General features: G+C 30.8%; 2 protein-coding genes across 2 annotated transcripts; one reads left to right on the top strand and one right to left on the bottom strand.

The window, feature by feature from the left end:
• The first annotated feature begins 1,273 nt into the window (after window positions 1–1,273).
• On the top strand, window positions 1,274–2,605 carry LOC139858543 (uncharacterized). The gene is made up of 2 exons (XM_071847379.1): window positions 1,274–1,462; window positions 2,241–2,605. The coding sequence occupies exons 1-2, from the start codon at window positions 1,308–1,310 to the stop codon at window positions 2,398–2,400; spliced, it is 315 nt and encodes a 104-aa protein (XP_071703480.1). The 5' UTR covers window positions 1,274–1,307; the 3' UTR covers window positions 2,401–2,605.
• Window positions 2,606–2,850: 245 nt separating this feature from the next.
• LOC139857120 (G-type lectin S-receptor-like serine/threonine-protein kinase SD2-5) lies at window positions 2,851–5,912 on the bottom strand. Its single transcript, XM_071845845.1, has one exon. It carries the CDS (start codon window positions 5,351–5,353, stop codon window positions 2,951–2,953), a length of 2,403 nt encoding a protein of 800 aa, XP_071701946.1. The 5' UTR covers window positions 5,354–5,912; the 3' UTR covers window positions 2,851–2,950.
• Window positions 5,913–24,529: the final 18,617 nt, after the last annotated feature.

Below are 24,529 nucleotides of genomic sequence, written 5' to 3'. Positions count from 1 at the left end.
AATACACTTTTATACAATGTTTAAAATTCGAATCAACCAACGTAAATACGCTGAAGCTCAAAATCGAGCTAACACGTCATCCAACATGCCACTTTCTTCACGCCATCCAGCAAGTCACTTTCTTCATGTGATGGATGGTGTGTTGACTCGATTTTGAGCTTCAATATGCGCGTTACAAGTGGTCTTAAAGAGCATTATATCCCACATAATATTACTTTACTTTAAGCTTTATTCAATTTATTTATTTATTCAAATTGAAATTGAAATTGAAAAAGAAATAAATAAATATTTACGATTCAGTGAGTGAGTCGACCGGCTTGAATTTCTGAGCCCTAAACATTAGTGGTAAAAGGCGCAGCGACAAACTGATAACGCAGGATCAAATAAGATAGTTTCAAGTATCCAGGTAAGTTTGAAATCCATTCATGATACGAGTCTTTGATATGCACATGAACATATTAGAATTAATCTATATATCTTTTAGTTCGAATCTAGGGTTTAAGTTTTATTTTATTCAGTTCCTCTTCTGTAATTTTAAATCAAAATTAACTTTGAATTATGCTTTCTTATTGCAAATTCCATTTCATTCAGCTATGGATTCTTGTTGTGTTGCCCATATATATTGCTCGTTTGTATGATAGTATCTTTTGCTATATTCAAGTAGTTTTTATTTTTTTATTTTTTTTATTTTTTTATTTATGATATAAAGTGTAATTGAGCCTATCAATCAAGTTAACAAAATATCCAGATGGTGGTTTGATTTTTTTTAGGAATGGATAAGTCAACTTTTCTTTGAGGTTTTGTTACAAACTTGATCTTATCTATATGTTGCTTAATGAGACCCAAGCATGAATACATTTGAAATAGCCCAATACAAACTTTAAATAAGAGTAAACACCTCTGGGATCTTGAGGCAGATGGTGTACGTAATACGTTGCTCCATTTCTGCCAAATCGCTTATGTGTTTTGCCTCAAACGCTTATGACTTTTGTTGTATTGGTGGAACAAAAAGAAAAGAAATGGGTTGGTCATTTTGTAAGAAATTTAGTCCGAGTCGTCTTTCAGCTGCTGATTTTATAAGCGTGTGCAGGTTAATAAGAAACACAAAATAGTACTCTAGTAGTAGGAAGTAGGAACTCTACGTACACTTTGCACTAGAAAGTAACTTTTGATTTCCTACAAAATCAGAAGTTCTTAATGTTTGTCTGCTTATTTGAATAAACTAATATTTCCAGATACCATCTTTTTTTTTTTTTTTTTTTTTTTTTTTTTTTTTAATTTCAGTTTAGCCAGATTAGCTTGCGGAAATGAAGGTGAGGTCGTCAGTGAAGAAAATGTGCGAGTTCTGTAGAATAGTGAAACGTCGTGGGAGAGTGTTTGTTTTGTGCTCTGTGAAACCCAAGCATAAACAGAGACAAGGTCTTTCAACAATTGCATATGAGGGAGGGTCTCTTACATCTAGGTATTCCTTCTGTTCGTTGGTATTACATTTGTAACTCTAGTGTCTGCATTTTGATGTATATGGTTTATCTTAATTGTATTTTAGTGGTGCAACCAGCTCCAAAAGTGCTAACATCTTAACCATTGTTAATGTTGTATGAGAGGTATCTCGATCAAATATTTTTAGCTGGTTGAAACTTATCCAAATGTATTAAAATCATGGTTGCAAACGGCATGGGTTGGGTCTGTTGCGCAGCTGTTGCGGCGTTTTGATGACTAGCCCGTCCCGACCCTTTCTTGGCGTCTAATAAGTCGGTCAACGGTCAGAAGTCGAGAAAAGGCGGGTCAACGCCAGTCAAAACTTGAAAATTCAGTTAAATCCGGTCAAAAGTCTGTCAAATCAATCAAAATTGACGTACTTTAGTGTTACTTTTTTGTATTATATTAGCAGTAATAGCGATTATGGGTTCAAAGTGGTCAACTAAAGTTTTTTGGCTTTAAAATATGTGTATATATATATTATATTTATATATTTAAAAGTCAACATCGGTCAACGTCTGTCTCGACCCCTGTCTCGAGTTTTAAGGTCCCGACCGTCTCGACGCCGTCTTGCGTTTTTTTCAACCTTGATTATAATGCATAAAGCATCTAAATGCGATAAAAAATTTGTAGATTTTACTATGAAAATATAGTCCTGTAAACACCTTCATTGTTTTTATAACTTCAAATATAAGTATCAGGTGTCTTCATTTGTTGACATGAAATAATTTGGTTACTGCCTGGTTATTTTTTCCTACCAGAATATCAGAAATGCAGACGACGGGTAGTAGTTATCAAGCTTCGGCTTCTAACTACGGCATTGGAAGTGGCTTGGGATCCGTATTGGCTGAAAGGAAGATGCCCGTGCTTTTTGCGGGATGGAGAGTAAACCTAGCATCTCTTATTCAGACACGCAAGTGATGATGGTCCAAGATTATTAGTTAATCGAAACGGTCAGTCTTGCTGCTAGAATAATATTATATGCTTACTCTGTTTTTTTACTTGAATGGTTATCCTGTTGACACAAAATTTTCATCTATGTTTATGAAGCACGGAATCAAGGTTCATGTAATGAATAATGAAATCAAACTTTGTAGGATCATACAAATTTGCTTTGCCGATATAATATCTGCCTTCTGCTAATTCTTTAATTTAGACCATAGAATAAAATGCTTTATACTCTGCACCACCATGTTTATTTTATTGGCCAATTTCATATAGTTTAATTGATAATTTGTCAATGGGTCTTTTATGTTATCTTTTCTAGAATGTTTTGAAACAAAAATTTTGAATTAGAATTGGAAATTTCTGTTTGCGCAAACTACATTCAAAAGATTAACAAAACAAAAAAAAAAAAATCTCAACAAAATTTATTTTTATCTCAACATATAACATAATATTATTGCAACTAACATTACAAAATTCACGTACGTATATTCTGCAATCATACTATATATACATAATACATATACTATCTTGGCCCAGAAAGGCGAACAGCCGATAAATACGCGTCACTATTACAATCAGAAGGGCCTGATGAAGTGCCTTCTTCGCTAATCGACTTAAACAAGCCCGAATAGAGCCTTGAACCAGTTTGAGACGCCATTGGTGGTGCAGGCACAGGGCTTAAACCCTCTAGCATTTGAACCACTTTAGTCATAGGAGGCCTCAGGTTCATGTCATCTTGTATGCACCACAAAGCCACTTGTATAGCCACACTCATACGTTCATCTTTTTCGTCGATTTTCATTTGTGGATCCAAAATTTCTACAATATTTCCTTCTTCCATCATTTTAAACGCGTAAGATGGAAAATGTGATTTCTCTGAAATCATCGACGAATCATAGTTTTTTCGTCCTCCAACAATTTCAAGAAGTACCATTCCAAAACTATAAACATCACTCTTTTCAGATATCGCGTAACTTGTGATCCATTCGGGTGCTAAATAACCTCTTGTACCTCTCATAGTTGTGAAAACATGACTTTGTTCTCTTGTCATTAACTTAGCCAAACCAAAATCCGACACTTTGGCACGAAAATTGTCATCAAGTAATACATTTTCCGGTTTTATATCACAATGAACGATTTTAACATCGCAGTCTTCGTGAAGGTACGCAAGTCCTTTTGCAGTACCAACCGCAATGTTATAACGTGTGTCCCAATCTAACAAGAACCCTGTTTTATCTTTCTTGAAAATCCACCGGTCCAGTGAGCCGTTAGCCATGTACTCATAAACAAGAAGCCGATGTAAACCTTCTGCGCAAAACCCTTTGAGCCTAACCAAATGGTGATGATGAATGCCACCAATGATGCTCACTTCGGCTCGAAACTCTTTCTTTCCTTGACCTATTCCTTCTAACTGTTTCACTGCTATTTTCGACCCATCTTTTAAAACCCCTTCATAAACTGACCCAAACCCACCTTGCCCAAGCTTTTTACTAAAGTTACTGGTAGCTTGTTGAAGATCTATGAAAGTAAAACGAACCGGCATCCCCGATATACTCTCCAAGAAATTATCTTCTTCGGATGTTTCATCGAACGTATCGTTCAGTGCATTTTTCCTCTTCTGGTGCCAACGAACCCCGATAAACACAAGGCTAAGAATGACAATCAATGTGGCTATAACTATAGCAACGACGACTACAGTCGAATCCTTCTTTTTCGCCTTTGAAGTTTTTGGAACCTTAACATACGATTCATAACTAACACCACTTTTAGCATCTGAAAAGCTCCCGATTTGATCAAACATATAACAATTCCCAGACTTGTTATCAAAGAACATAACCAAACAAGAACAATTACCCAAACAAGTCGTTTTGCAGCCTTCTAAGCTCGTTCTCGAAACGGGTTGCACGAACCCAAGAGCCGAATAAGTCAAACCCTCACCTGCATTGATAAGAACCTTTGGATCTTTTGAATTACAAGAAAAACCACTCGGTTTACAGTTGACTGCATTAAGCCCGGGCGGGCATTGACACGTATTCCCATCATGACAAACGAGATAAGGCGAACAAGATTGAGGCGTACTACACGAATCACCCGGGATTACAAGATTCCCAGTTATCTTCCCAGGAAGATTATAAAATCTAATGAAACCATCATCATCTAAAACCGCAGCCCATGTAGTGTTATCATCAGCCCCGTCAGCAAACACAAATTGCCATAAAAACACTTTGCTTTGATCATAAAACCTCCAAGAATTAGCATCAATAACTGCAAAATCTAGACTTCCCCCATCTTTATTAATAATCTTCCTTTTATCCTCCCCCATAGCCCAATACGGTTGAGGGTTTCGAAACCCTGCTGATAAAACTAAGTCTCCAGACTTAATTTCAAGCGAAAACGACAAATTGTTTCTAGGATTGCTTACAAGCTTCATCCCTACACCAAATTCTTGATTTGGCATAAGTGTATTTGTAGGATGACTAAAACTTTGCCAAACAAAACTACCATCTTTTCCTACCAAAACCAAGTTCCCTGAATCAAGTAATTGCATAGATGAAACAGGTTTCCCACTAGTATTCGTTGTCCAAACAACTTTACCATTGCTTTCTATATAAGCATTACCATCATTACCAAACACAAAGTTATCAGAATTGCCTATAGGAGACAATCTGTTTGCTGACCAGATGATTCTTGAACTCATAATGTGAATGATGACAACAGTGAATGAAGTAATATCAGTATTGGGATTGAATCCGAACCCGAAAATTGAAGTATTTGATACAAGAAACAAACCATTGTTGTCAATGTATTGCATCTGAGACCCTGTGAAACCAGGGCTCAATATGCCAATTTTTCTCACACTTGATACACATTTGTCAGGTAAGAACAAACAAATCATTATGAAACAAACCAATAATAAAGCTCTCATCTGTTTTTTTCTGGGTCAAATTCTTAAGGACTTGAAAACATGAAAACTAGGGATTATATGACTAAATATGCAGCAGGCATCAATAAAGGATTAGAATTAAAGAAAACAAAATAGGAATCTAGAGTGAAAGAACCTTATCCATAAACAATAATAGGTGGTCTCAATTTTACTAGATTTGAGGTAGTGAGCAATAAACATGAAGAAGTGGTTATAATTCTAGCTTCATAAAGGTCAAAACTTGAACCAATTGAAGCAAGGCCCCACCAAAATCAAGAAACTGAGAAAACAAGCTGTGAACATTAATGTCAAAATTGGATCACAAAATTGAAAATTGGCAGCTAAAAGACTTCATGGGTAGTCTTGAATTGAGCTAGAAACAGCTAAAATTGAGTAACTGGATTAATTGAAGAAAGAAAGTAATGATTTTTATTCCAGCAAATAACAGCAAAGAAAGAGAATAAAAGGGTATGGCTGCTTCCTGGAATTAGAAAATGAAGGTTGAGATTTTAGAAGAATTTGTTACTGATGAGGTCAAAGAAATAGGAAGTATTAGAAGATATTTGAGGTGGGTTTTCGAAATTCGAACCTATAGATACACAAAATTTCATGTATATACAGTTTTTTTTTTTTTTTTTTTTTTTTTTTTTTTTGTGGTTTACAGAAGATCGTGAAGGGGGTGAGGTTGAAAATTAATTGAAATATATATATATATATATATATATATATATATATATATATATATATATATATATATATATATATACACGATATATATATACTTCTTATATAATACGGAGTATGAAAGTATATATATATATATATACGATATATATATACTTCTTATATAATACGGAGTATGAAAGAAAAGATTGAAGAACTTGTGAACATGCTTGCCGATCTGATAATATAATGATAATAATATAATAATAAAAAAATAAAAATAAAAAAAAGTATTATTATATACGGAGTATTACAGTAGTAAACTTAAATTAAATTTAAATTTAAAATAAAAAAGATCACGAAATTGATTTAGAGTTGATGGGTGGTAGATGAGATGAAATTAAATGAAATAAATAAGGGTCAAAGGTCTGCCCAACCACTTGTTCATGACTGTATACACGCCACTTCATGGTGCTTCAAAATAAAATTGTACAAACAATAATTCATTTTATTTCTTTTTGACTATTTTTATACAGTATTTTATATGGAGTATATGTGAAAGATGGTCGTATATTTCAATCACTTTTCTTATCTTTTTGACTTATACGTGCTCAACATTCAACGCCTAAAAAAGCCAAGATATAATTGTCCTTTTCTTATAATTTTAGAATTTAGAATAATGTTTTTGCATATAAAATGTGATTAAGTGCACAAAAAAGTACTAAACTATACAGTGTACACTATATAAACATACAAATAATACTATGAACTTCGTGTCATCGTAACCTTAGACCATCTTTAATCATAACGAGCGTGTTGGCGTGTTAATGAGTAGGGGTGAGGTACTTAACGGACGTGCTGGTAACTGGTAAATAATGAGTGGCGTATTGGGTGTCGTGTTGGAAGGTAGGGGTGGGTATGTTTATTTATTTATTTTTTATGATTGTAAAACTAATTTTAGTTTTTATTTTGTATTATTATTATTTAAAGTCATTTTAATACTTTATTTATTATTTAATTTATTTTAAATAACCAAAATATATAAACTAAATAATCATTCTTGGGTCCATTTATTAAACAAATAAAAAATAGATCAATTCAACAAATATGTACTCAGTACAATTTTATTTGGCCCAATTTATATCGGCTCAAAATAAAATCCTCATTCTTTTCACTTCACGCCTTCTTCTTCCTGTCGCCTCTTTCTTCATCAGTTCAGCCTACTTCAAAAACCTATAGAAAAAGAAATCTTAAAAACTAAAAGGGAGAAAAAAGGAATAAAGAAGAGACAAATTGCATCAATCCGCGTCGGCTAAACTTCCAAACACGCCATTCATTCTTGTCATGCCACCTTCCAGCACGTCAACCATCAGCACGCCGTAATGGCGTGTTGGTGGTGTGCTCAGTGAAATTGGGTTGCAACACGTTGCGTTAAAGATGGTCTTATTGACGACTAGAAGAACGCAATTAAAAAACATTATATTTTACAAATATTATTATTAATAATGAATAGGCAAAGCGAAAACATTGCCAACTAGTATTAGGTGAGAATTTTTGTGACAACAAAATCAACATGAACATGCGAATGTTTTGCCCTATAAACAAAACATAACTACTCATTTATGATTTCTTGCACCATATGTGTTATCTTCGTTTATATCAATTAGTTAATATTTAATTATAATAATATTATATTATTATTAATAACTACTCACCGTCTCAAAAATATCTCTTTATCTCTTTATATTATAATAACAAAACCAATAATAGATCATCTAAAATTTAAAACACTAATCCTAACCATCCATTATCATTAACATCTATAATCTACACCATTCAAATTTTCTAATCAACATTATGACCTCATAATCCCCTTTAGTAGTTATTTAATGACTAAATTACCCTTCTAATTTTGGGCGGAATAATACTAGCAAATTAGGGGTCGCCCACCTATTTCCCTCCCATTTGAAAACACACCCAAATTAAAATATGTTTTCTCCCATTAGAAAAAAATTAAAACCACCATCGAAATGTTAATTAGGGGTTTGGAAAATTGATGTCATCATCAAACCTACATCCGATCATGTTCGTTTAAATTAATTCTTTTCATCATCAAACTTGCATACGATCATGTTCGGATAAATTTCAATTACATTATCAACTAATTTCAGAACCCTGATTTTAACTCATCGAATCAATTGTATCATCTTCTCAACAATGATTAAATTTTAGCACACATATGGATTCCATTATCAGGTACTTTTATGTTCATCCATAGATTATCATTATCATTTTAGTTTTGTATTATTTGATAACATTGCTTATCATCAACAAACCCTATTGAAATTAGTTTTTGGTTAACAATTTTAGTTTTCGATTATTTGATTAAATGGTGTAATTATTCATGCTTTTTATAACTACAAATTCATTCTTTTCAGTTTTGTATTATTTAATTACATTGCTTATCATCAACAAACCTTATTCAAATCAGTTTTTGGTTAAGAATTAATTCATTTTAGTTTTGTATTATTTGATTACATTGTTTATTTTCAATTAATTGATTAAATCATATTGAAATAATTTTTTGATTATTTGATTAAATTATTTATTAATATTATTCTATTTTAGGATAATATATGCGAATTATACAATTATTTAAATGATCATGCTCTATTGTTACGAAGCTATATGATTGAGTTTAATTTGATTTTAGGATAATATACATTGCTTATCACGAATAAACCGTATTGGAATACGTTTTTGATTATTTGATTAAATTATTTATTAATATTATTTTGTTTTAGGATAATATATGAGAATTACACAATTATTTAAATAATCCTGCTCTATTGTTACGTATCTATATGATTGAGTTTAATTTGATATTAAGATAATATACAATATTTTAGGAAAGATAAACATGAACAATATTGATATATGTACAATAAAAAAGGGATAAATTTAGGTTTCAAATTATATATTACTAAGTTAAATTCGATAATGCGATTGTTTCAGTAGATGATGTTTATGGTTGTTTCGTATATATTTGTTCTACTATATTTATGCTATTGTGCGAATGGTAGATTGCATTAACATATATTTTGTCTTTTCTTTTAACCGAACAATAGCACCGTTTAGTATTGGGGGTTTGGTCAAATTTCCAACTGTTCAGCATCATGGTGTGTTTATTCTTTCCCACAACAACATTGTTACCAACACATTGTGTTGTGGTAGAATATATTAATTTGGAGTAGAAATCTTCGGAAGAGGTTAGCTGAGACCGATAACCCCGATACCTGCGACAATACTGGCAACGATTTCCCAGGGGATACGACTGTTGTATCTTCGAGGTAAGTTGGTGCGAGAAATATGTTAAGGAATTGTAATCTTATGGGAAATGTCACTGCTTATCGTTCTTTCAATGTTGTTGGGACATCTGCAAGTGGTAGTTCAGGTGATAATGTTGTATGTAATTTATTTATTATGTGTTTAAGTAATTCGTATCTCATTCACACTAATGTGTAATTTACCGTGTAGTTAATTGCCGAACTGGTAGCAATGCAAATGGATAGTGATTTGCAATCTGCTGCATTAGCATCTATTGAATCTGTAACAGTGGCAAATTTGGCTGCTACAATGGCTCTAGAACCTCAGTCCACTAATAACACTGATATTACTGGTAATGATGTATTGAATTGCTTCTTAATTTGTTTGGTTTTTTTATGTCCTGTATATAATTTTGTGGGTTGGCTTTTGTAGTCGCATCCAATAACTTTTTGGTGATACCAGCTGTTCATGTTGCGAGTAATGCTATCAATATGTCTTCTATTGGTAGAAAACGTCGTGTGACTTCCACTGAGACTGATTGTGATGTATGTTCGAGGAAAATGGCTGTTGGGGAAAGGTTAAGTTGTCATAATCGCATAGCCACTGCGATTGTTAATCGTTAAGTCACTGTTACTGGGAGATTACCTCAGTCAGTGCCATTTGTTATCACATAGCCACTGCGATTGTACATTTGTTGAGAGTACATCTACAAACTCAGTTGCATATGTTTCAGGTAGTAATATTTTTTACGATATGTATGTGACCCATTTTAGTGATTCATATTTCATTATTAGTACAAGGAGATCTCTCCAGTAGTAATCACAATTACTGCTCATTTTGTCACTTCATAATTAGCCCCGCTAACTATATTACACTTAAAAACAGATTATATTGGAGCAATATGACATGTTAGCGAAATCACCCCACCAAGAGACACGAACCCTGCTCAAAAAGATGCCGTACAATCGACATTAAAGATCTAAGGTAACCAAAACACAGACACCTCTTACATATTATGAACAATATATATATGTATTACATTCGAATACATTCAAGTACTGACTTAGTCACTAACGTTACATCCGTACATTTTCATAACAAATTCTATCTGAGTTACTAACAATATAAAATGTACGAGACACAAACATCGGCTATATCATTCGATTGACTATTTGGAACGAGCTCGCAACAAACTTGAATGTGATTATACGAATCATTGCCAAAGCCGGTGATCATTGTAGTCTGTTCTTGCTGGGTACTAAATCCTGGAGGTAATTACTATCAATATGCAGTAGCATTTATGAACCACAAAGTCAGTACAAATTTTCAGTCATATATGCTAACAAAGTCCGTAACTAAAATAACAAGTATACATTTTTGCAGGCAAACTCATTGTAATAATATATGGAGTAGTCCCATTATTATATTAAAATTATTAAAAATCTGTAAAATACCAAGGAAAGAAAGGAAAAATGTGTTTGGACCCAGTCTAATGTCGATTGTTTAAGAACAATTACGTGTTCTTATACCAATGGTTAATTTAATGACAATGATAGCGAGATAGTGCCTTTAAATATATAGTTCGTAATTAACTTATGTTCTCTGTTATTGTTAAGTGTAAACCGTTTTTATGCTCTCTTATGTTACACTAAATCACTAATCGTTGTTTTTGGAGTCTAATGTTTGTAAATTGTTGTTGACAATTTAAAGGTAAACTTTTCATCATACAAATTTTTATTATTATTAGTGTTATTAATATCATAATGTGACGACCCGAAAATTTTCGACCAAATTTAAACTTAATCTTTATATGATTTCGATACGATAAGCAAAGTATGTAATGTTGAGTCTAGAAAATTTTGAAACGATGTTTATATATTCAATTGACCTTTGACCGTTCCCGACGATTCACGAACAACTAATTATAAATAGATGCATATATATTTAAATGTATATATATAATGATTTGAAATATAAATTGAAATAAAATACTATTTATGTATTAGAAATAAATATGTAAAATAAAATAATATAAGATAATGAAGTTATACTTTTAAATGAATCTATATAAATAGGTATAATGTATAATAAAAATAAATGTTAAATGATTGTAATACTCGTTTAAGGTTCCGATTGATATTAAGCAAGTTAAACTCAAACTTATGTAATTTTAAAATAAACGGTGATTCGAAAATGAGTTTTATAAATTTTAGGCTTAATAATAATATATGTAGAACTTTTTTGTCAAGTTTTAAAACTTTTTATATTTTACTTGGGGGTTGGGAGTGAATAATTAATGTAATTTTTATTTAATAATTAGTGACCAAATTTTATACCATAATGACCAAAATAAATAAATATATTTAATTTAAAAATTTGGGATTTTTCTGAAGACTTTTATCCGCCACCAATTTCAAATAGTAGACGATACACAGTCCATAAAAACTGTCGGCAGATAATATCAAGTAAATGTAAATTTTGTGCACGTTTTAAAATTTTAAATATTAATTATTCTATTACTTTATGTATTATTATCATAATACCACTTGCATATGACAAACAATTGAGATATGTTATATTTCAACTGCAATTGAGGAAGATTAAATCTTTATCTATCGATCACTCAATTATCCTGCTTTTCACATTCCTTCTCCTACCTTCACCGTCCACCCTACCATCTTCCTAAATCATTAACCATCATTCTTCACTTACATCTACCGCATATATAATCTGTATATAAAATCGCAACCGGAAGTTGTCTATATTTTCTGCTCGTAGAACACCAATGAGCCACCTCCACCAAAAACAACCGTCACCCTCAAACACCATAATCCTCGCCATCATCCTCTATCTCTACTTCTTTCTCATCCTCTCTCTCTCTCTATATCGTTTTCTGTTTCTATGTAGAACACGATCACCATCGAAACTTATGCTTTTTATGTTCTGTTTTACTGCTTATTCGAACACCATGAAAACACTCCATCATTGTGACACCCCGACCTAATCCATCTGGACGAAGCCCATATCGATTATAAACGGTTCATAATAGTTGATTTCATCGCGAGGTACTTGACCTCTAAATGATACATTTTACAAACATTGCATTCGTTTTTAAAAGACAAACTTTCATTTCATCGAAAGTTGACAGGTATGCATACCATTTCATAATATCCAACTATAAATGACCTAATTCGTCATTTACTTAATAATCTCTAATGAAATTCAATGAATCGAATGCAACGTCTTTTGAAATATGTCATGAATGACTCCAAGTAATATCCTTAAAATGAGCTAATGCACAGCGGAAGATTTCTTTCAAACCTGAGAATAAACATGCTTTCAAGTGTCAACCAAAAGGTTGGTGAGTTCATCAGTTTATAGTAATCATTTCATTTTCATCATTTTAATAGACCACAAGATTTTTAAATATTATAAAACGTGCAGAAGTCCCATTCCAACTGCACAAAAAATATCTTTCATATGAAGAACACCTGGTGAGGATTCAAAATATAATAGTAACCATCTGTGCCGGTCTTTCACCCCACACCTGAATACATGTGCCTTCAAAATATAGAACCTCTGTGCCAGTCTTTACACCCCACGGCTGAACACATGTTTATAAAATATAAGACAACCGGTGCCAAAATGTCATAAATAATAAACCATCCACCCGGCTCGGGAGCTCATACGCTCTAACGGAAACCGAGGACTAATGCGTGTCATAATAATCAACCCCAATCCCAGATAATTCTATCATAGAATGCAGTTAAGGTACTTGTGTCTATTGTGTCAAACATTTATAAAAGTTGCGCATGTATTCTTTGCCCCAAAAATGTAAAGAGTAAAAGGGAATCAAATGAACTCACCAACCTTTTGGTTGACACTTGAAAGCATGTTTATTCTCAGGTTTGAAAGAAATCTTCCGCTGTGCATTAGCTCATTTTAAGGATATTACTTGGAGTCATTCATGACATATTTCAAAAGACGTTGCATTCGAGTCATTGAAGTTCATTAGAGATTATTAAGTAAATGACGAATTAGGTCATTTATAGTTGGATATTATGAAATGGTATGCATACCTGTCAACTTTCGATGAAATGAAAGTTTGTCTTTTAAAAACGAATGCAATGTTTGTAAAATGTATCATTTAGAGTTCAAGTACCTCGCGATGAAATCAACTATTATGAACCGTTTATAATCGATATGGACTTCGTCCGGATAGATTAGGTCGGGGTGTCACAGTTGGTATCAGAGCGGTGGTCTTAGCGAACCAGGTCAACATTAGTGTGTCTAACCGGTAGTTGTTAGGATGCATTAGTGAAGTCTGGACTTCGGCCTAGTAGTTGTTAGGTTATATTAATAAGTCTGGACTTGAACCTGGTCTGCATGTCAAAAGTTTTGCTTATAATTTCTTGTCAAAAATTACCTGCTTATCATTCTTAGTCTAGACACATCTTACTGCATTGATTGCATGAATAGTATATAGACAAAATTCATATCTTAGCGTATCTGCTAATTCACATCTTAGCGTATCTGCTAATTCATATCTTAGAGTATCCGTTACTGTAGACTTATCTGACACGTTTCCTTAATTCCATTTGTAATCTATGGGATCTTCTGTACTATGTACAGGTATTCTATGTAAGTAGAATATCATTCGATATCCGAAAATCATTTCATATCGAAAAATCCTTTATTCAATCGTATGCAATGGAACTCACCACTAGTTCAAGTCCCTCGGATTCCGATATGGAGTCCCACTCTAGCTCCGAAAGCAGTGTCACAAGAATGAATTAATCAATCAGCCATCCCCAATTCATCTGATGGGTTTGTAGTCAACTTAATCAATGGAGACAAGAAGAAGGAGATCCCTTCCACCAACCGAATTCACCTTTTGGCGAGGAACTTGGATCACTTACCGGTGAACCTGTTTGAAACACCATTTTCACTCTCGTTGCCTGAATATCTCGTCACGATTATATTCTATCCACAATTCTAAACCTTATTTATTCGCTTGTTACGACCGACAATCATCCCGGAATAATATAAGAAGTCAACGAACTTCGCGCTCGAGTAATCAATGTGGAGAATATGGTGCAAAACTTACCTGCTTCAGCAACATCAACAGTACTATCATCACCAACAACAACATCCGCATCCCAAGCCTCAATTTCACAATCTGTTCCACGAACATCAACATCATACGCACCATGGATACTAAGGAGTACCAACAGCAATGAACGATGAAGTATTGATCCATAACTTCATTAATATTCTGCGAAGAATATGTGGATCCTAATAATTTACGATGAAGTATTGATCCATAACTTCATCAATATTCTGCGAAGAATATGTGGATCCTAATAGTTTTAGAGATTTCTTATTCTAGCTCAAACCGAAAATCAAATGTGTCTAATATTATATTAACTCATTAAATCCATGATTACATCTGAAGAAAATATATATGTATATATATTTTCATAAAGATTGTGATTAAAAATTCTTTCGTACAAACTGTTAATGATGAAAATATTTTAACAGGTAGGTAATATCCGAGGAATATTTAAGATTTCACATTAATAAGTTACATTGTACATTCTTCAAATCTGATTCAACAGTCATTTCCTATCCTACTTACAACCACAGATATATGAATCCGTTCACCACATAATAACCATTTCCATTCAAATTTCATATTTGGATTTTTACCTATCAGAATCCAACAAGTGGCATGATGAAGAAAAACATTTGGCGGAATAAAATTTGTTAGAAACAAACAAATTAACTATGAGAAATTTTGTTAAGAATTCACGCTAACAAAATCCTAGCTAACTGTTCCTTGCTAACTGTGGACTAATCAACCGAGGACTACCAATAGTGGACAATTAAAATAAATTAAAATATTGATTATAACATATGAAACTAAACAATTCTTCAAGTTTGCCACTTGATTTTCATCTTAAACCTCATTTGTATCTTTTCGATTACAATCTGCATTCAAACCTTTCGTGATTCTTGAAAAACACCTCAATCGAAAGGATGAACCAACCGCACTTCATCTACGGAAGAAAAGAGTGATGCATATAGTTATGCACCTGAAAAACTCTCGGAAACTAAGTAAACATTTAACGCGTAGCTGTGCTAATTTCTTTAGCGTTATTATCACCGAAAACAACTTTGATCTCTCTCTCCAAATTAGCCAATTTTGTCACAGCTCCAGCAAATCAACTTCGACTTCCATTCGTATTAGTCCTATTACAACCTTGATATATAAGTTCGCTTTTCGACATCGTTACCGGGGAATCGTATATATCCCACCACATTAACAGTAAACTTACCAGCAACTTCGTTACACATTGACTTAAGTTTCTTCGAAGAACCATTATATTTGTTCATTAAAACCTTATACTCATCCACATCTTATAACGAGAATTTCCATACCAATTACCAAGAATTCGCAATCAGTATTTTGAATCTCGCAATGTTTCTACATCAGTAGTCATATGTATATATATAACATTTATCTCCTAGAATTATGATCTTCCACTCTGAAAACGACTTTAACAGTCGAAAGTTTGGTGATAAAGAATAGTATATTGACAAAACTCAGTAAAGTTGGATCTGGAAAACGGGTTAAGCAAACCATGAAGGAGATCAAGGACAAATACAAGGACCAAACTTGTACATAAAGAATCCAGATGATTCTGTTTCTGATGAAATCTTTAGCGAATACCTTACTCCTTAACCATTCTAAATCATCGTGAATGAATTTATTCATAACAATTTGATTTTGAAATCCTAAGATATCATCGTACCTTTCTTTATTAATATCTTCAATATTTCTGAAGATATCTTCATAAATATTCTCGTTCGATATTAATTATCTCTCTGCGCTATCCGTATTAAAAAAGGAAACTGTTTTAGTTTCTATATTCTGCGAACCTTCGAATTTAAAGTATGAATGTTTTTGAAGTAGTGTTAGGAACTGATGCATGAGTTAGTATAATATAATGACACTTGATCAACGTGATTATATTACAGTAATTCATGCTGAGTTTCTAATGAAACGTGATGATTCTCAGTACCATCATCATGTGCCATGTTACACGACTCTTACATTCTATTTAACCTCTAAATATATCAAGAACATATCTTCTTGATAGTTCTATCTTTCCAGATATTATGGTAATTTGACAAAGCAAGATCGTGCCATTACGATTTCCTTCTTAGAACATTAACTATGTTCATTTCAAAATCCATATGAATTCTGGACCATTATTCGCTTGACTGGAAGTCGGGAAGAGGAGACAAAAGTATGGAACCCTTGAATATAAAAGAAAATATAAAGCTCGACAACAACACATAAATTACAAACCGTACATATCAATACGTATTGCCACGTAAAGGCACGGGAAAATTAAAAACACTATAACCCCAAGATAATAGTAGAAGTAAATAAAATCCTCCGGTGGTCGATGAAAGAGAAGAATGACAGATATGAAGGTTAGAAGTATATCAAGGATCAAAACGGGATGGAGCATATTGACGAATGTTTTAAAGTATGAATTGAGGAGAAAGAAAAGAAGGTGTGAGTTGTAAGGAAATGAAGAAGATGGATTTATAGTGAATTATTCGACAAAGCAATCAAAACGGATGATCGCATTTAAAGCGGATCCTAAATTCCTAAATCGCCGAAGAACCAAATCTTATTACGAAGATTTTCTTTAAATCCCTTAAATTTCGGAAATCAATCATAACTACGTCATCGGTTAAAACGAATATACATTGTTCATTTCATTCTCTTGCGATAGCTTCACTCGTACTCTTCACAAAATCAAATGGTTTTATCTATATTAATCAATGATGATAAAACTCTATTTATCAACTCATATTTGTCATGAAAACATTCTTATTGTTATCCATGACGATCTCTATCAAATTTCGGGGACGAAATTTCTTTAACGGGTAGGTACTGTGATGACACGGAAATGTCCGATCAAATTTAAACTTTAATCTTTATATGTTTCCGACACGATAAGCAAAATCTGTAATGTTGAGTCCCGAAAGTTTTGAAATCTGTATTCATGTAATCAATTACCTTCGACCAGTTTCGACGATTCACGAACAGTTATTTGTAAATAAATATATAAGTATATATATATATATATATATATATATATATATATAAGTTATATAAGTATAAGGGTATATATATATTTTTTTTATTAACGAAATACTCCTTAATCAATTAGAACTAAAAATGTAAAATAATTAATAGAATAATTAAAATACTATAAATGATATTTTTATGAATCTGTATATGTATATAAATTGTTATAGTATCGTTATTACTAATATTATTATTATCATTAATAATATTAGAGTTAGTACAATTAATATTATTAATATTAATATCAGTGTTATTAAAAATTATTATTTGTATTTTTATTTGAAATAATAAATTTTTAGATTTGGTGTTATAAGCAATGATGTTAATATTATTATCAGTTTTATATTAAAAACTATTATCATATCTATTATTATGGTTATTAATGTTAGTATTTTTATTATTATTAGTTTTATATTAAAAACTATTATCATATCTATTATTATGGTTATTAATGTTAGTATTTTTATTATTATCAATGTAAATAATATTATTATCATTAATACAATGATAATTATTAATATTAGCTAAATCTAAACATATATATATATATATATATATATATATATATATATATATATATATATATATATATATATATATATATATATATATATATATATAAATACATATATAAAATACGGTTATATATCGATATATAGATATATATATATAGATATAGTTAAAGATAAATACGGTCATATACATAAATAAATACATAATTGCGTATTCTGTTTCCAATCACAATCAACCTTTACAAAATTCTCCACCTTCTGTTCATAATTTGTACTATCTCTGATTCATATCGATCTCCATTCGGAGATACAAAACAAAATATGTTAAATAACAAAATCATAAAATCGTACGACTCTGTTTTCAATCACGATCAAACCTTTTGATTTTTGTTTCTTGTTCTTGTCTATGAGAATCAAAGGACGATAGATACATTTTCTCTATACAATAACAATCGCAACTCATCAGAAAATATAGAAAATATAAACAATAACAGACTCTTGTTTATTCATGAATTCAAACCCAAATCAAATCAAATACCTATTGTTGCCGCGTACAATATCGTGAACATCAACCTCTTTCTTCTTCAAACATCACCAAACCCTCTTTCACAAACAACCGAAAACATTGAACCCATTGTAAATTAACCTGCTGCACTTTTTCTGTTTTAAACCAAAGATATCACCCTCACTTATATCACTGTATCGTTGCTGCATATATATTTATCTTTGGATTACGTGTAAGATCAACTACCACGACTTTTCTTGAAACCATCACGACACCACACACCATCGAACACAATTACCATATGAATCACCACAAACCACCACCACATGAGTCAACTTATCCTACCACTTGGTACTACTCGTTGCTGGGTTCTTTTCGAAGCAAGACCAAGTGAAAACCACGTTAATTGCTGCAGTGGTGCTGTAACTCATATTACATCTTTCTATTGTGAATCAAAACAAACTTGATTATTATAGGAATGAAACATAATAAGTGATGGGCCGACATAATTTAGTGGAGGAAATATATATATCATAAAAATAACTTTAAAAAGCATGCTTGTTTCTTTTTGGAAAGTGAATGGCGGTATTATTCTTTTTCTCTCGGGCGAACAAGCTAGAATAACCAAACAGCCGATGTTTCTTTGTTGGGTTTTTATAATTAGAATCACAATTTGGGCCTTGTACATTGTTTACAATGTTAGGTCAAGAAGTCGGTCTATTGGGTTGCTGTCATCTCGTTGAAACATCACCAAGGACCCACGTATTGTAGCTATATATTTTTTCTTTCTCTCCTGCGAACCCACCTGCAGCTGCACGAGTTCATTTTTTTCTGTGTGATTGAAACCTGCGAAAGATATGAAGTATGATGATGGCGAGTTTCGAATTACTTTGGTCAATTTAGAAACGGTTATAGATAGAATGATAAGGATAAGATTATGATATAAGGATAGTGATCATCTTGATGATCCGTATGATGATCCATAAAAGATGATAGTTATGCTGTGATGATTTTAAGATGATATAATGATGATGACGATGAGAAGCAGACTAGATGATATCATGATTATGGTAATGGTATGATAACGATATAGAAGTATGTTTATGATGATGATACGTCAATGATGATGGCAAGATAGTCACATGATATTAGGATGATGATGATATAGACGACTAGATTATAATGATGATCGTAATACATGATAGAGATGGTACAATGATACGAAAGTGAAAATGAGAATTATGATACGTATGATGATTTGGTTTATGAAGAACATGAAACAGGATAAAGGGTTAAATATAATTAGGATATGATTTATTCAAGAAAAACTGAAACAGTGGAGTGGTTTGATGTGATTTCGGGTTAACGAGAGGTCTCGGGTTCGAGTCCTGTTTGGAACTTTCTTTTTGTTAAAGCTTCTTAAAAAGGGTATACTATCTAATCTTATTTTTATAATTATTATTACTATTATTATTGTTATTATTATTATTATTATTATTATTATTATTATTATTATTATTATTATTATTATTATTGGTAATGTACTAGTATTATAACTAGTATTAAAATGATTATTACTAGTATCATAATTATTATTAGCATTATAATTATTATTATAAGTATCATAATTGTTATTATGATTATCATAATTAAAAGAATTATAACTATTATTATTATTATAATTATTGTTATTACTACTAAAATGATAATTATTATCATTATTATTATTATTATCAAAACATGTATTATTAGTATTATTATGATTATGATTATTAAGAAAAAGTATAATTAAGTTTAGGTCAAATACCTATTATTATTTTTTAAAATTATAAATATTATTATTATTAAAACTGTTATTATTATAAATATCATTATTAATATCATTAATATAATTATTAACAATAATACCTTATTTAGTAATATTAAGTATTATGATTATTATAATTTTTAACGTAGTATTACTAAAATTACTAATTTAACAAACAAATGATATATACAAATATAAAAAAATATATTTAATACCTATAACATAACGAAAAATAATAGTTTATATAACAAAATAAATATATGAAACATATATATTATTAATACAAAGAGTATATAACTAATAAAATTATATATATTGTTCGATTACGATTATATGTATTAATATACATATAAATGATATAGGTTCGTGAATCCGAGGCCAACCCTATACTTGTTCAATGTCGTTCTATATATTTTTACTACAAAATACAATAGGTGAGTTCATTTGATTCCCTTTTACTCTTTACATTTTTGGGGATAAGAATACATGCGCAACTTTTATAAATGTTTGACACAATAGACACAAGTACCTTAACTGCATTCTATGAAAGAATTATCTGGGATTGGGGTTGATTATTATGACACGCATTAGTCCCCGGTTTCCGTTAGAGCGTAAGAGCTCCTGAGCTGGGTGGATGGTTTATTATTTATGACATTTTGGCACCGGTTGTCTTATATTTTATAAACATGTGTTCAGCCGTGGGGCGTAAAGACCGGCACAGAGGTTCTATATCTTGAAGGCACATGTATTCAGCCGTGGGGTGAAAGACCAGCACATATGGTTACTATTATATTTTGAATCCTCACCAGGTGTTCTTCATATGAAAGATATTTTTTGTGCAGTTGGAATGGGAATTCTGCACGTTTTATAATATTTAAAAATCTTGTGGTCTATTAAAATGATGAAAATGAAATGATTACTATAAACTGATGAACTCACCAACCTTTTGGTTGACACTTGAAAGCATGTTTATTCTCAGGTTTGAAAGAAATCTTACGCTGTGCATTAGCTCATTTTAAGGATATTACTTCGAGTCATTCATGACATATTTCAAAAGATGTTGCATTCGAGTCATTGAAGTTCATTAGAGATTATTAAGTAAATGACGAATTAGGTCATTTATAGTTGGATATTATGAAATGGTATGCATACCTGTCAACTTTCGATGAAATGAAAGTTTGTCTTTTAAAAATGAATGCAATGTTTGTAAAATGTATCATTTAGAGGTCAAGTACCTCGCGATGAAATCCACTATTATGAACCGTTTATAATCGATATGGACTTCGTCCGGATGGATTAGGTCGGGGTGTCACAATCATCACCGTCCTATACAACTCGTCACCACCACCACTGCAACCCTCCATTTACGGTTCACCCGCCACAACCCACCATAATCACCACCTTCACCTCCTCCCTTCGTTTGATCACCAACCGGTCACCACCCATGACCACCGTACACCACCACCATCATCAACACAACCGTCACCCATCACAACCAAAACACCACCATGAACCCATCTGTTTTATCGCTACAGCTACTGATGTATACTTCTGTTTTACTACTATTAAAACCCACAACCACCACCTGCTATGTTTTGTTTCGAACGAAAATTACTGTTGTTCCATATTTTTTTTCTTCTGTTTTTAGACGACCATAGCAAGGATGAGATGATAAAGTGAAGGTGGAGATGAATAGCGTAATGATAAATGATGATTGATGTACGGTATTATGATAGGTGATGGTGAAGTATTACGTAGATGATGACTGTGTTGTTGTTCAGTGTACCAGTCGAACCCCACAAAAAGAATACTCTAGCTATAATTTTTTTTTATTCTTTTTCTCCTACCTCACTTGCACTTCACAATACAAATACAAACCTTTAATATTTTACAGAACAAAAATCGTTATCCTTTTGGGCTTCTTAATTTCGTAATGGACTATAAATCTTTAACAAGTTAGTAAGAATGGGCCTTTATTGGGCCTTGGTCGATCAAAATTATGAAGATAGCGGGGATCGAGTTACAAATAAATAAAGTGATAATAATAACTGAAAGACAGAAAGCAGATGGGTGGTTTGGAGTGTTGAGGTTTAATTGAGAGGTCATGGGTTCAAGCCTGGTTTGGGGCCTTTATTTTTAGGAAAAAGATTTTAAAGGGTATACTCTTTTATTTTTTTTTTTATTATTATTATTATTATTATTATTATTATTATTATTATTATTATTATTATTATTATTATTATTATTATTATTATTATTATTATTATTAACATTATTGATATTATTGTTGTTATCATTATTGTTAAAAAGATCATATTTAGTAAAAGTATTATTATTATTATTATAAATATTATTCTTACTATCATTATTATTATGAATATCATTATTAGTAATATTATTATCATTATCATCATTAGTAGTAAAATTATTATTATTATTATTATCATTATAATTATAATTATTAGAATTATTATTATTATTATTATTATTATTATTATTATTATTATTATTATTATCATTGTCATTATTATTAAAATTATCATTTTTATTATCATTAGTACTATCATTATTATTTTTTTCATTAACATGATTTTTATATAATCTTATTTACATTATTTTTATTATTATTATTTTTATTACAGTAATATTATTATTACACTTATTATTATTGTTAATATTATTATTATCATCAAGTAATAGAAAGTATTAATATTATTATTATTATTATTAAATATTATGAATATTAGTTATTACTATTACTACTACTAATATAAGTATTAGTTACCATTTATTATTATTATTATTATCATAACCTTAGTTACAATTATAATAATTAATATTATTATTGTTATTACTAATATTATTATCAATATAAGTGTTATTATTAAATAATATGATTATTAATATTATCATTATTAATATCAAAAACTACCTTTTTAAACAAATAAATATTTTGTACATAAAATATACTTATTATATATACTATAATTATATTAAAATTTCACATAACTATATATATATCAAACCTACTAAATTTTTTTATATAAATACTTATAGATAACAAACTATCGATTTTTAAAAATAACATTAAACAAGTACGTATATAAATATGGATATAATAATATAACTATATAAATATTAACCATTTTGAATATATATACAAATTAAATACACATAATATATAATTTAAGGATATAATAAATAAATTTGTTCAGTTACGATTATATGTTTTATATATATATATATATATATATATATATATATATATATATATATATATATATATATATATATATATATATATATATATATATATATATATATATATATATATATATATATATATATATATATATATATATATATATAAATGATATAGGTTCGTGAATCCGAGGCCAACCCTGCATTGTTGAATATCGTCATATGTATTTTTACTACAAAATACAGTATAGTGAGTTTCATTACTCCCTTTTTAAATGCTTTTACAATATATATTTTTGGGATTGAGAATACATGCGCTGCTTTATAAATGTTTGACGAAATAGACACAAGTACTTAAAACTACATTCTATGGCTGGATTATTAAACCGAATATGCCCTTTTTTAGTCTGGTAATCTAAGAATTAGGGAACAGACACCCTAATTGACGCGAATCCTAAAGATAGATCTATTGGGCCCAACAAGCCCCATCCAAAGTACCGGATGCTTTAGTACTTCGAATCTATCATGTCCGAAGGGAGTCCCAGAATGATAGGGATATTCTATATGCATCTTGTTAAGGTCGGGTACCAGTGTTCACCATATGAATGATTTTTGTCTCTATGCATGGGACGTATATTTATGAGAATTGGAAATGAAATCTTGTGGTCTATTAAAATATTGAAATGATTGTTATGATAAACTAATGAACTCACCAACCTTTTGGTTGACACTTTAAAGCATGTTTATTCTCATGTATGAAAGAAATCTTCCGCTGTGCATTTGCTCATTATAGAGATATTACTTGGAGTCATTCATGACATATTTCAAAAGATGTTGCATTCGAGTCGTTGAGTTCATCAAGATTATTATTAAGTCAATTATAGTTGGATATATTATGAAATGGTATGCATGCCGTCAACTTTCGATGTAATGAAAGTTTGTCTTTTAAAAACGAATGCAATGTTTGTAAAATGTATCATATAGAGGTCAAATA

This window comes from Rutidosis leptorrhynchoides, chromosome 7, assembly GCF_046630445.1.
Source record: "Rutidosis leptorrhynchoides isolate AG116_Rl617_1_P2 chromosome 7, CSIRO_AGI_Rlap_v1, whole genome shotgun sequence".
Lineage (NCBI taxonomy): Eukaryota > Viridiplantae > Streptophyta > Magnoliopsida > Asterales > Asteraceae > Rutidosis > Rutidosis leptorrhynchoides.
Note: the sequence above shows the minus strand (reverse complement) of the source record. Positions and strands in the feature narration are given on the sequence as shown.

Coding starts and splice junctions, on each gene's coding strand:
- LOC139858543 (XM_071847379.1), top strand. CDS start 1,308: ATGAAGGTGAGGTCGTCAGTGAAGAAAATGTGCGAGTTCTGTAGAATA. Junction 1,463..2,240: donor GGAGGGTCTCTTACATCTAG/GTATTCCTTCTG, acceptor TTTTCCTACCAG/AATATCAGAAATGCAGACGA.
- LOC139857120 (XM_071845845.1), bottom strand. CDS start 5,353: ATGAGAGCTTTATTATTGGTTTGTTTCATAATGATTTGTTTGTTCTTA.